This window comes from Ooceraea biroi, chromosome 10 (genome assembly GCF_003672135.1).
Source record: "Ooceraea biroi isolate clonal line C1 chromosome 10, Obir_v5.4, whole genome shotgun sequence".
Classification (NCBI taxonomy): Eukaryota; Metazoa; Arthropoda; class Insecta; order Hymenoptera; family Formicidae; genus Ooceraea; species Ooceraea biroi.
Window position 1 is genome coordinate 9,833,998 of NC_039515.1, and position 14,539 is coordinate 9,848,536.

Consider the following 14,539-nt stretch of genomic DNA (forward strand, 5'->3'; position numbering starts at 1 on the left):
CATTATGTAATAAAAGTATATCATTAGATTTTTTATTTCTGATCTTTGCTCCGAGATTATTTTATCGGAAACTCTGACAAGTCAAAAACTCGAGATAAAGCTACTTGGTAGGACCTCGACCATGCAGCGCCAATGCCGTATCAAACGGCTATTTCTCATGCGACTATGTAGTTTTGTACTTGGCGTCGCGACGCTGATCAGTAAAAATTTCTTTACGTAGCGAAATTTTTTTCGAGACGGATCTAATTAGATTGAATGATATGCAGAATTATACATACCGAAAACTATAAGACGAAATCAGAGACATGGTTTGGGTTTTGGCTTATGGGCAGTAACGTGCTCTCTTTTCTCTCTATTGCGTTGACTTGCAGTGGTTAAAGCTTAACATATTGCACTAAAAACTGTTTTTGCGAAAGTCGTCAGTTAAAATGGCATCAGTTATCATATTCATGCATATGTTATTTGGATAAAAAGTATAAAAAGTCATAAAGAATTACTTTTTATAAAATGTAGTATTTACATCATGATCACTTGTATCAAGTTAGCAATAAAAAAGGGATAGTGTAAAAACAGTATCGCTTATTTTATAATTATGATAATTCTGCAACATGGAACATGTTATGTCTACCTTATTATCTTATATAAGATTTATCTTATATAAGATGTTACTCGCAACTTCGCAGAAGTGTTGCAGTAACGATAGTGGCATCATCATTGTCGGCAACAGACATAACGATATTAAACGAACGTTATAACATATAATAACTCATAAATAATCAATAACTCCTTAATTATCGAAATTGTAGTTATCTCGTTATCATATCGTAACTTCAAAGAATTAATATAGTATTCAAGTGCATGTGCCTTTAAAAGTTTTCTGGAGCGAAAGAAGTAAGCAGAAATTTCACGATTTACATCATTTACTTTTTAAGAAGAACGTGGACTACTACTTTGGATTCTTGTAAGTTTATAAATTTGTCTTTCCAGTTATTGTATTCTGATATTATTTTATATTATTTCCGCATATTTCGGTTATTATTTCCGTACCATATGTGAGGATATTCGATTAGTTCGTAACAAATTTTAAAATAAAATTTAACTTAAAATATTTGTAAGTGTGACTCATTGTAATCATACATGTACTATGACTATGTACATTGTTGTAGGTATATAGTTGTAGTTTTGTCTCATAACCTTTCCCCATCCCATTTTCAGTTTATGATTGTCAGCAATGATAATACTGAACTTGTTCAAATATAATCTAAATAAAAATGTTGCTGTGCAAAAGGTATCGCAAGAATAGTTACACGAAAAATGTCATACTAATTGTCATATAATATACTCATTTTTTAAAAAATATTATAAGATTTAATAGTAAAGTAAGATGTTTTTATTATGCACTATTGTCGACAAATTCTAAATACTAAGGCGTATTTTACGTATTCTCCTATTTTCTTTCTGCATACATTATTTGTGCAGTTATCTTCAGATTTTCTTTACTAGTGAATAAAATCTTTTGTGAAACTAAATTCTTTTATTATCAAACAATTTACCATTTTTTACAGAGTATTACAGATAGAACATAATTAACATTTCACAAACCCAGAGAGACGAAGCGAAGGAAAGTCGGATACCATTTATATTACCCAATAAACGATGATTACCAGTGTACTACTCTCATGTGCTGTTATCGTATTTTTATATTATTATGTTATCCACCTTGCAAGATTTAGGCGTCTTATCAATCTTATTCCGGGACCACCAATGTTTCCAATTATCGGTGATCTTGAAATCATGTCTCTTACTTCACGTGGCAAGTTGAAAGTTTGCATAAATCTTCAATCTGATTTGTTACACAACTAATCAGAATTATTTATTAGCAAAATACAAAATAATAGTAAAATACAAAATAAGAGACTAAATTAGACAATGAGAGGTACATTATTAACATAATGCTTTGCAGTTAATAATAGTTATTGAATTTAATATTTTAGTAAGTAAACTGATCGACTCTATTTTCTACAAATTTCTTAATTTTATAATGTGTACTCTCTATTACTAATATTAAGTGTTCAAACGTAACATCTTCGTAAATTGTTTTGTATTTTCTATATTTCAGAGAAATATATGGAAATAATAGTAACACGATTTAAAAAATATAATCCCATTTATAAATTTTGGCTCCTTACGATCGCTTATATTAGCATTAGCCATCCGGATGACATGCAGGTAAATTGATTGTAGATCAAGTTTATTTGTTATATAAAAGTTTCTCGATACTGACATAGATATTTTCTATCAATAATCATAAGTAAGAACTGATCAAATGATCCTTAATATATTTGCTCAAGTAGAACTTTCTAAGAACTTATCACGGAGTGATAAGTTTTCGCCTTACATTTTATTATTTGAACCTTGCTCTGTTTCTTAATTAAAATTATCATTTAATTTGATTTCTCTTGTTTTTAGACATTAATGAACAGCACGAGAAATAACGAGAAGGGCATGGCGTACAAATTACTTCATACATGGTTAGGAGACGGTCTTCTGCTTAGTAAAGGTATCACAATAAACTTAAAATTATTTTTCAGATCTAATGTATAAATATACACATATACACAGAAACTTGTTTTTGAATAATAACTTATACAGAGTATTTATATTTTCTGTTACTTAATATTCATGTGGCTCATATACTGTATGTAATAGTTTAAAAAACAGATCGATGAAAAAGTAAATTATATATATATATGCATATTTTAATAATAATAAACTTAAATAAGTGGATAAATTTATTGTGTATCTCGTTAAAAACATCTTGATTAAAAGTGCCATCTTATTTTTATTTCAGGAGCAAAATGGCAAGAAAGGCGAAAGATTCTAACGCCTGCGTTTCACTTTCATATATTAAAAGATTTTTTGATATCTTGATCGAGGAAAGCAATAATATGGCGAAATCATTGAAAGATATAAAAAACTCAACTGTCGAGGATTTAGAGTCTTTCATTAGCCGCCATACCTTGAATATAATAAGCGGTAAAACGAAAAGACTTGTAAATACAGGATAAAGAGAGGAAATAATTTGCTTTGCTTTGATCTAACTTTTTTAAAAAAACTGATAAAATTTATTTGAAAAAAATTATTAAATCAGACATTTGTTATGCGCTGTATTCCTGCATTAAATTAATATGGATAAGTACGTATGGTATATTACGTTAGCAAATGTTTGTTCAATCTTAACTCTTAAATTTATTAGAAACTTCTATGGCACTTCCTTGCGAAATCTAGATGAACTTGAACAACAGCAGTACCGCGAAGCAGTCTATGAGTTAGGAGACATACTATTTTACAGGTAATAATGCAAGAAATATTAAACATTAAACAATACATTCTATGTGATATATGATAAAAATTATAAGAAGATTTAAATTTAAATATATAAATTCTACGAATCCGCAAAAGTTTGAAACGCTTAAACAAGAGATATAGTTATATATTTTTCCGTACAATTATTATTAACTTAATTAAATTAAATTAATAATATTAAATTAATATTATATATTTTTCATAGGGTCTTCCGACCGTGGTATTACAGCGACATGACATTTCGATCTCGCCGAGATACAAGGATCACGTTAAATGCCTGAAAATACTACACGAATTTACGGAAAAAGTAAGTAAAAATAGTAAAAATGTATTATACAAAATAAAAGTTGATAAGCAGAATTTTTGGAAGACAGATAATAAAGAATTTCATATAATACAGATGTATACATATATATCGCGTACGTTTTTGCGTTCATATGCGTCTAATGCGTTGCCGACGCTTTTTTTAATAATGTTCGATTCATAAATTTGCATATAAATTATAGTTATATTATAGTTCTGTTATAATATATCTTATTATACAGGTTATTAAGGAAAGGAAACAATATCACGAATCCACTAATGGACGATTTCTAAATTTTGAAAAAGCTGGAGAAGATGAAGAAATGATAGGAGGAGGTGTGTCTAATGCAGAATATACATAGAATATCTACATTACCGAATTATTAATCTTTTTACTAAGTTATTTGTCTAAAGAAATTTTATTTGTTCTGTTTTATTTAAGGGAAGAAGAGACTTGCCATGTTGGATCTTTTGATAGCGGCGTCCAAAGATAGCAATTTGAGCGATCTGGATATTAGGGAAGAAGTCGATACCTTCATGTTGAAGTAAATACTTCGCCTTCTTTATATTTTACAAAAATACTATCCAAACAGCGGTATGAACTGAACAAATAAAATAAAATAGCAAAAAGTTGTCAGTGCAGTATTCTGCGTTCCAAACTCTTTCTTGAAATTATTAAAACAATTCTCGATAAATATACCTAACATCTACAAAGACTGTTTTCAAGTAAAACTGTAAGCTAATTGTTGTTGATTTTATTAGTATATGATACGGTAAACGGTAGTTAATTAGAACAACTTATTCGATAATTACATGTGATTGTATACATATATAGGAAAACCATAATTTCTTCTTGTTATATTATAGGGTCATGATACCGTAGCAATGGCATTGATTTTCGCTATATTACTGTTAGCCGAACATAAGGATATTCAGGTTTTTATAATAAATTGTCATATTAGGATAGATATGATTAAGTAAGATCGACTAATTTCTTAAATTTTCATATTCTCATGTTAAAATGAAATTATTTATATACAGAATTGCATGCTTATTACGGTATTTTTATTTAATTATTAACTATACGGATAGTTAAATGATCCAAACGTATCAAAATCTATTTTATGATGATAGGATCGTGTCAGAAATGAAGTCAATGCTGTGATGGAGGAGAACGGAGGAAAACTTACTATGGCAGCGTCACAGATTTGACATATTTGGATAGATGTTTGAAGGAAGCGTTGAGATTGTATCCCAGTGTTTTCTACATTCTCCGAAAGTTAACGGAAGACGTAATGATGCGTAAGTAATTAAGTATAATAACTATACTTATGTATATTGTGTATTTTGTATCGGGAGGTGCAAAGAAAATAACACATAGAACATAGAAATTAAATGTTTCATGCAATAATGTAAAGATGTTGCCGGCATAAAAAGTTATCGTTCTTGGAACGACAATTTATTAAACTTAGTTTTCTTCTAAGGTATAATGAATTCATCAATACATAATTGAACGAAGTTATAAATTTAATCTAATATGCGAGAACGGTGTTTATTAGGTGTTTTGGTTAATTTCCGCTGTTCGCATGTAGATGGCTTCAGCTGCAAATGTAGTGAACTGTGACAACTAGAACTCATGCTATATTAAAGGTTAGACATTTTTCAATAGAATTCAGTCCATTAAGGTTTACTTTTGCAAGCAGTAATATTTTTTTAATGCAATTCAAAATGGAACGCGATAAGTTGTTTTTCGATATGTTCTCCTCCACTACTTTGATATAAAGAAAACTACAGCTGAAGCACATTGAATATTAGTGGAGTCACCTTATGGTGACTCTGCTCCATCAGAAACAACATGCAGAGATTGGTTCGACGATTCAAAAGTGATTTTGATGTGAAAGACAAGGGACGTCCAGGTCAGCCAAAAAAGTTTGAAGACGCCGAATTGCAAGCATTATTGGACCAAAATCAATCTCAAACACTCAGGAATTGGCTGAAGCACTAAATGTTGCAGTTTCGACAGTTTTCTGACCGTTTACATGCAATGAGAAAAATTCAAAAGGAAGGAAAATGGGTGCCACATGAAACTGACCAAAGCGAACATGCTGAACCGTGCATCCATCGCCACTGCTTGCCAGACAGAAAAAAAAAGTTTTTTGTATCGGATTGTCACTGGTGATGAAAAGTGGATCCATTATGACAATCCTAAACGCAAAAAATCATGGGTAGATCCAGTCAACCATTCACGTCGGCGCCAAAACGCAATATTTACGGTCATAAGGCATTGCTCTGTATTTGGTGGGATCAAGAAGGTGTTGTGTACTATGAACTCTTAAAACCGAATAAAACTGTTACGGTTAACCCGTACCGACAACAATATTATACAGTTTGAAGCTAGCGTTGGATAACAAACGACCACAAATCGCACACAACAAAAGAAAGTAATTCTGTTACACGACAATGCCCGGCCACATGTTGCAAAAGTCATCAAGGAAACGCTGACAGAGCTGAGAGGTTCTTCCTCATGCCGCGCATTCTCCAGACCTGGCCCCGTCTGATTACCACTTGTTCCGTTCAATGCAGTATAGAAGACACACGCTTTCGAGATTACGAAGAAGTCCGAAAGTGGGTGGATTGCTTCAAACCTGAGTTGTTCTATTGCCGCGGAATTCATCTCTTACCAGAAAGACGGGAAAAAGTAATAACAAAACGATGGAAAATATTTTGATTGACTAATCAGTTCACTTATAATTGAAATAAATGTGTTTTTCAAGCAAATAACAGCGGAAATTAATCAAACACCTAATATTTATATAAGTGATAATTTATACGTGAACATTTACTTGGCACACACTGTAAATCCTATTTATTTACTATTTATTGCTGTTTTATTAGAACAATCTGTAAGATATGCTTTATTTTGCTATTTTTAGAATCATATCTAGTGCCTGCTGGAACGCAAGTGTATGTTGACATTCTCAGTCTCACAAAAATCCTGAATTCTGGCCAAATCCAGAGGTGTTCGATCCAGATAGATTTTTGCCAGAACTGGTGCAAAATCGTCATCCTTTTGCTTATGTACCGTTTAGCGCAGGATCGCGGAATTGCATAGGTAATCCACGAAATGCTTTTACTCCTTTGCGTGCAAGCAGATTATATGCGTTTACTCATAACAGGTCAACGATTTGCCATGATGGAAATGAAGGTTGTAGTTGCTTTCCTGGTGCATAAATTTTATTTGGAGCCCATGCAACGCGCGGCAGACGTTCGACTTACAGGCAATATAATACTTCGTCCTGCGCACCCGGTACGCGTAAAATTTGTCCCAGTCCAAGGTGCACACGCAACGAAAGTTGCATAGGAACACGAACATACATAAAAACCTAACATGTTTAAAGGAAAAATGATAAATTATTTCGTGCATTGTCGCATGACATGAATCAATATCACAAATAAGATAATTATTGTATACATATGAATGTCTAATAGGAATATGCATGATACTTATTCAGATTGATTGGCTTGCTTTGAGTACTTTTTCTTGACTAGTCTAATTTAGGATATGATAAGGGGAAAAACAATATTTTTTTTATATACTAGACATTAATCACTTTTATCGCGTTGATTTATAATCAAGGTTTCTTTTTCATTCTTATATTCTCGATAATAAAATATCAATGTATATTTATTACAATTTGTATTGCTCTTGCTGTGTCTCCAAGCTGCCCGCAAGTCTGTAGTGCTCAAGGTTTTTCTTAGTGAGTTCACGTGTACTATTTTGAACAAAGGATTATTGGTTACAATAGTACCGGTTAACGCAGTTTAGACAACATTACGTCATGACTTTTTATTATAATTTATGGCCTGTATTCGAGAATCCATGGCGAGTCACTAGTACCATAACGCTGAACCGTTTTGAAATTACACGATAAATTCAGCAGGATAGGATTTCAGCAACGCAGGATGGTTGACGCGACTCGATATAACAAGGTACAAAGGGTGGGAATCGAAAAAACTCTTCCTTTATCGACACACCTGGCAATTTATTAATCGTCAAAGAACACAACGTTTCAACCAGTAGTTTTGGTCCTTTTCAAGTGTGAATGTCCAAGAATTAAATATTATAATGTCTTTTTCTAAAATAAACAATCAATTAACACATACACAGCATAAATATAATAAAAACTTTTCTTTTCTCCGAGTACCTATCTGTTACTTAATATAATTATTGGTGTCTTTTTCTGGCAGTAAGTGTGGTTAATCTATTAGTTTTTATTATATTTATGCCGATAATTACTTCCAAATCATCTGTTCATAGCTCTATGCAAATCTATGCAAATGATTAATGCAGTATAGCGTAAAGTATTACGTGCAAAACCTCATCTCAGAGAGAAATCATAAGAAAAAATTTATTATCTCCAAACCCAGAATATTATATGAAAATGTATTACGATTAAAGAAAAAATATAGACGTTTGAAGAATATAGTCAACGAAATAAAAAGAAAAAAATACATCACGAACAGTGAACAGACATTATGCACAAGTGACAATAAAGAAAGAATAACAAAACTGCATCTGCGATGCAACAACAATTTATAGACATGGTATTGAGAAACAATAATGTAGCACCACAGGTATAAAATTTCCATACGTTCCTAATAATTCCTAATAATGTCATTACAATTAATGTTATTACAATTAATAAAATATAACTTATCACTTATTAGTTATTGTTTTTTTTCAAATTTTGTATAACATTTTTTATAAACAGCTATACATTTCGCAAATTATCATTTTATAATTGAAATTGAATACATGTATCAGAAGTACAATAAATTAACATTTTTAATTAATTGTATTATAATAGGAGCTTACTGATATTTCTTGCAATTGTGGTAAGTGATTTAAATGTATTATATTAAATTTAAAATTTAATCATTTTTCAATCAAGTATGATTTATTTTCTTCAATCAAGTATGAATTATAATCGTTATATAAATATATTATATATATATAATGTATAGTATTATTTTTTAATTGTAATAATAAATTAAAATTAAAATAATTGTAATATAATTCTGCAATACTAATGTTTTTACATACTCATTTGAATAAATATTTGAATAATACACCGTATTAATATTATTTCTCCAATATTTATTATTATGTTACGTTCCGACTGTCCGTGATTATAACTGCAGGTATGTTTAGATACGAGGATACTTCCCGAGGATCGCGAAGCTAATTGTTTTCGAGGCGAGGGAAAGAAATCCCCGTCGACTCTTCTCGTGATCAAATTACTGTCGGGTCTGAAAGCTCAAAAATATCCTCTCCGGTTGAATTTAATTGATCGAGCAACTCTAAATATCCGTCGGAGCAGATTTCGCAATTGTAAAACGGCGCGTACCCAGCAAGGTCTCTATCACAAATTACGCACGTAGGAACGTGCCGTCTCAATCCCACTATTAAATCGTGTTTTGATAACAAAGTATAATTTTGTTTTTGTGAAGGAAAAATTCTGTTAACGAAGCAAATGGTACAAAATAGAGAACCGTCTATAGGTCGGAGATACGCCGTATATCTCATGCACGCGACCACGCCGGATCGCCGGTTGATACTCTAGTACTAAATCGGTACGCCGGGAAGGGTTCGATATTCCGCGACACATCACACGTTTGGTTTACGGTTTTATTCCGTTGTGATTAGAACTTGTTTGTATATTTAAAACTCTTGGATGGGTGGTAACACTGGATATGAACTCGGAATCTCGATTTCTTTACGGTTCAATCCGAACAACTCTCGTAATTTATAAACAACTCGACGAGGATCACCCTTACGGATGTTGCGGTAATCAGGATAATTGTAGTCCAAAGTGAATTCGCGGGTTACGTACGGAATTTGCTTTGATAATGCTCGGTCGGTTTCTAGATTCGTTAATTTTTGGATGAGAGGAAACGGGTCCTGATTATTTGAGTAAGCAAGTCGGAGATGATAACGGAGCTTCTTTTCCTGGAATCTACGCCCCTTTTTAGTAGGCATGGAAATGAATTGAATTATATTTATCCGCGGATTCCTGTAGGATTATGGTCACAAATTAGGGCCACACTCTTCGGCAGCGCCAACCTGAACAACTAGGGCCACACTCTTCGGCAGCGCCAGTTGCAAATCCTCCAGGAAATCAGAATGAACAATTTGAACGAAAACAAGAAATATAGAGAAGAAGCTTCATTAATTTTCAGTAACTGTTCCTTTAAAGTAAAGTTATTTATTGATACTATATGAGTGTGATGATCGGGTTCGGAAACGCAGTGTCGCAAATAAATCTACCTTGTCGTGGCTCTGGAGTGAGAGCAGTCGCCACAGTCTCGCTAACACTAGATGCTCGGAATTTATTCTTAAACGTAGAGATCAGACTCGACACCCAAGACTACGAAACGCTTAACGAAATTGATTACTTATTGCTGCACTTATAACTGAGTTCCCTGGCCTTCTGAAGGCCCTTTTATATTGTGGACGAAGAGGCGGGTGGTTGAAAATATCGATGGTGGGACTGATTTTCCACCAATAATGTTTAGGAAAATCGGGCCCGCGTCTTCGTCTCGACGGTTATCTCGGTTCTGTGGAGGGAGGCCCTTCGCGTAAACATCCCTGTACAGAACCTTAATACCTAAGTTAATTAATTACGTAGTTCGCCTTATGATTATAATATTTTCCTCTCGGTATTAATTTCCTGATTGCAAAATGGATCTTCTGGGATTTTGAATGATTGTTGTATCTGTTTTTAATCCAAAGATATGTGTATTAAAAGAAATAATGCTTATTTTGAAGACTGTAATCGTATTAAATTCCGTCTATATGATCATTTGCATTCAGGAAAATAATAATATAAAGTTTCCTAATTATAAAATCGCTATATATATATATATATATATATAGCGATTTTATAATTTAGGAAACTTTATATTATATATATATATATAATATGATATTATATATATATTTTAAGGTTTTAGAACGTGCTAGAAGGTTCTAGAAAGATGCTGGTATGCGCGGATGTTTACACTATTTTATTGCCGGGCTCGCGATAACGCTCGCTACGGCTAGCAGGCTTGCTGCCGGAGCCTTCGAAAATCGTTCGAGAACCTTCCATCCGATGAAGGGTTACTGACGTAACAATTAATTAATTATATACTTATTATTATTTTAAAGTAGTCAAGTGTACCCTAATACGAGGGCGGTTTGATAAATAACTTGGTTTGATATTAAAAAGACTAATTTGAGTTTGAAACGTACTTTATTTTTCGACATAGTCCCCTCAAAGTTCAACGCACTTGTTCCAACGTTTTTTCAGGTTCGTGATTCCTTCGCAGAAGTGGGTTTCTTCGAGGCCTCAAAATACGCGTTTACCTCTTGTATGACCTCTTCATTTGATCCAAATTTTTGTCCAGCCAGGAAAGTGTTAAGTTTGGGAACAGATGGTAATCCGAGGGAGCTAGATCGGGTGAATAAGGTGGGTGCGGAAGCATTTGAAATCGTAGTTCTGTCAATTTTCGCTGAGAGACACGGCTTGAATGCGAGGGTGCGTTGTCATGGTGGAACAACACCTTCTTTTTGGCCATTCCCGGACGTTTTGCCGCGATCGCTGCCTTTAGTTTCTCCAAAAGTGATGCGTAGTATGCTCCAGTAATGGTTTTCCCCTTCTCCAAGTAGTCAATCAGGAGAATTCCTTTCGCGTCCCAAAAACTGAAGCCATCACTTTTCCAGCACTTCGCCTTTTTCAGAGCCGATTCCCCTCGTGCGGTCCACTATTTAGACTGTTGTTTCGTTTCCGGCATATTGTAATGAATCCAAATTTCATCCATAGTCACAAACGCCGCAAAAAATCTGTTGGATTCTTCTTAAACACTTCCAAACAGTCGGCCGATATTCGCATGCGATTCGCTTTTGCTCCGGAGTGAGCAGACGCGGTACCCATCTTGCGCAAAGTTTTTTCATGTCTAATTCATTATGCAAAATAAAATGAACCCGCTCAGTTGAGATGCCCATGCCTCTGTTAACTTGCGCACTTTTACTCGTCTGTCAGCCAAAACCATATCATGGACTTTATCGATAATTTCTGGCGTCACAGCTGTTTTTCGAGCTCCAGGACGTGGTGCATCTTCGATGCTTGTTCTGCCACGCTTGAACTCATTTACCCAAAGTCGAACGGTTTCATAAGAAGGGCATGAGTCACCCAATGTAAGTAAAATCCTCTCATGAATTTCCTTCGCTGTTTTCCCTTCCAGAAAAAAGAACTGAATTACATCACGAATTCCTATTTTATCCATTTCTTACTGGCACTTAAAACACTTGTGGTTAAGTAACTGCCAAACAACGAATTAACATCAGAATGACTTGTGACCATAGAATATTCATCCTTAAGAAGGAAACTTTATGACCACATATACGAATGTCGCTGTCGCTCTCTATTAGTATGCGAACCAAGTTACTTATCAAACCACCCTCGTATTTCTTGTACTCTAATATTGCTTTATTTGAATTTTATTTCAGGCAAGATGTTATGCAGTAGAAGATAAATTGTTTTGTATTAGTATTTATCGAAGAATACGTTTCTCGTAAAATTTTTTATCAAAATATCTATTATGTCCATCTAGCAACACCTTAGATACTCAATTAAGAAACACAAGTACCTAAAAGCAATTCAATTTAAGTATTTTACCTAAAAGCAATTCAATTTAAGTATTTATCTAAATATTTCTCATGCATACTCTCTTATCGCATGACGACATTGAAGTACTTGGCGTGCCCGGGTCGCATTAAAATATACAAAACTGATCTACCTATTATCTGTACTTTAAATGTAAATTATTTGTATCGACTTGTAAGTAATGAAAAGAGATATTTATAATCACTTTACTAGTCTGTACAACTGTAAATATGTTTATTTTAATATTATCTAACTAAAAAGATTTGCGAGTCATTATTGCAAATCGAGATGCAAGATACAGTACAAATCAAGATACTGTAGAAATTTATACGAATTTATAAGAATATTTACAAGAAAACATGTCCAATGCGACCCGACTGACGTCCCAGCTGATACGTGCAGCGAAAAGTGTGAAAAGAATTTCAGAAAAAATGCAAGAAGGAGAAGATGTAAGTATTGTTTATGTCATATTTATATTAATATTCTTTATCCCCAATACAAGAAGGTTAATCAGCCAGAAATCAATGATTAAATCAAACAAACTTGTCGACGAATACTGGCAGTTTTATTTCCACACAATGAGTGCACAACGTTTCGATCTTTCATCAGGTCCTTATCAAGTGCTTAATATAAGTCAATCTCTAAAATAATACAAAAATGCATGTAAGAAAACAAGGGGGGTTATTATAATGATATAAAAGGAACTTACTGATTGAGAAAGACTTAACAATATTCACTAAGAAGATGGAATTAAATCTTAACGTGTCCGTATTATAATAACCCCCTTGTTTTCTTACATGCATTTTTGTATTATTTTAGAGATTGACTTATATTAAGCACTTGATAAGGACCTGATGAAAGGTCGAAACGTTGTGCACTCATTGTGTGGAAATAAAACTGTCAGTATTCGTCGACAAGTTTGTTTGATTTAATATTCTTTATATTATATTTAATAGTGTTGTGCCCGGGGATGACGGAGCCATCCGGTGTGTCGGGCAGTCGACCATCGCACAGTGTCGGATTTTATCAAAAACTTGGCCATAATTCTAAATCATGTTTTAAATGCAAATTTATAAGATTTTAAGTGTACAATTACTTTAAATGCATTAATAATACATAAGATGAATACATAAGTTGAATTAAATAACTATATATTATTATACATACTATAGCAACACAGGCGCGCGCTATGCGCGCGCTATTTTATTTTATTTTTCACGATGAAATAAATAACACAAATTTATCAATATAACCGCACTGACAGCCACTATGACATTCTGACATTCGCAACACGAAGTTTGAGCCAAGCGAGATAACCAATCAGCATCGCGGAAAAGAGGCCTCAATATTCGATAAAAAAGAACTTCAAGAAGTTAACACGCCTTTTTTAGAATAGGATAAATTAACTACATATTGTTATTATTATTATTATGTACAATTATTCTGCGCTTGCATTCGGCGGTAGGTCGGACTAATATAGCGATTGTTAATAATTAATAACTCGTTAACTATTGCGAAAATTTCAAAACGGCAAAGGACTTTTCTTCTCAGTTCGATGCGTTCTACCCGCTCACGAGCGCTTCATACACAATTCTGGGACACCCTGTATATGGATCAGACGAAATCAAAAGTCTTTTCATTACATCTTCTATATTTTTGCTGCGTGAGCATTTTCTTGCATAATTTTCTCTATATTTTCTTATATCTTTATGCCTAGCTTCTTGGGCCTCTTCCGAAAGCATACCAATTGGTAAAATGCATGATGATATTACTATGGGACTATGAATTAGTATTTTATGTACAGTAGTACTCATATAATACCATGGATATAATTCTACATACATTTTAGCAGTATCCAAACTAAATTGTTCAAATTTAGATATATTTATAGAATATCCTGAAGAAATAACTTGTAAAATACATCGAAACCTGTTAATTATATTAAGATCTAATCCTGTTATTTCAGTCGATATCTCAGCATCATTAAAAAAGCGACGAGCAGTGTTTCCATCATCAGAATTTCCATATGTGGATTTAGGTATATCAACTATTAGTCCCATTTTAATCTTAAATTCATGTTGAATACGCTTTTTATTTTCAGCAACTATTTTTTTCTCATTAACAACTCTAACTTGTCACTATTTTATTGGTAATTTATAAGA

The 14,539-nt window shown here is 33.1% G+C and overlaps 1 protein-coding gene and 1 pseudogene across 1 annotated transcript in view; one reads left to right on the forward strand and one right to left on the reverse strand.

Annotated features, from left to right (window-relative positions):
- Nucleotides 1–242: 242 nt before the first annotated feature.
- LOC105278895 (cytochrome P450 4C1) overlaps nucleotides 243–14,539 on the forward strand; it is a 77,696-nt gene continuing 63,399 nt past the window's right edge. Inside the window, 15 exon segments of the mRNA XM_026973257.1 lie at nucleotides 243–961; nucleotides 1,566–1,813; nucleotides 2,120–2,229; nucleotides 2,470–2,560; nucleotides 2,852–2,917; nucleotides 2,920–3,036; nucleotides 3,257–3,262; nucleotides 3,265–3,352; nucleotides 3,572–3,606; nucleotides 3,609–3,673; nucleotides 3,912–4,005; nucleotides 4,112–4,213; nucleotides 4,535–4,605; nucleotides 4,804–4,867; nucleotides 4,870–4,971. Of these exon segments, the coding sequence (XP_026829058.1) occupies nucleotides 1,657–1,813; nucleotides 2,120–2,229; nucleotides 2,470–2,560; nucleotides 2,852–2,917; nucleotides 2,920–3,036; nucleotides 3,257–3,262; nucleotides 3,265–3,352; nucleotides 3,572–3,606; nucleotides 3,609–3,673; nucleotides 3,912–4,005; nucleotides 4,112–4,213; nucleotides 4,535–4,605; nucleotides 4,804–4,867; nucleotides 4,870–4,971 (1,168 nt within the window). The 5' untranslated portion in view covers nucleotides 243–961; nucleotides 1,566–1,656.
- On the reverse strand, nucleotides 11,476–12,396 carry LOC105287430 (annotated as a pseudogene).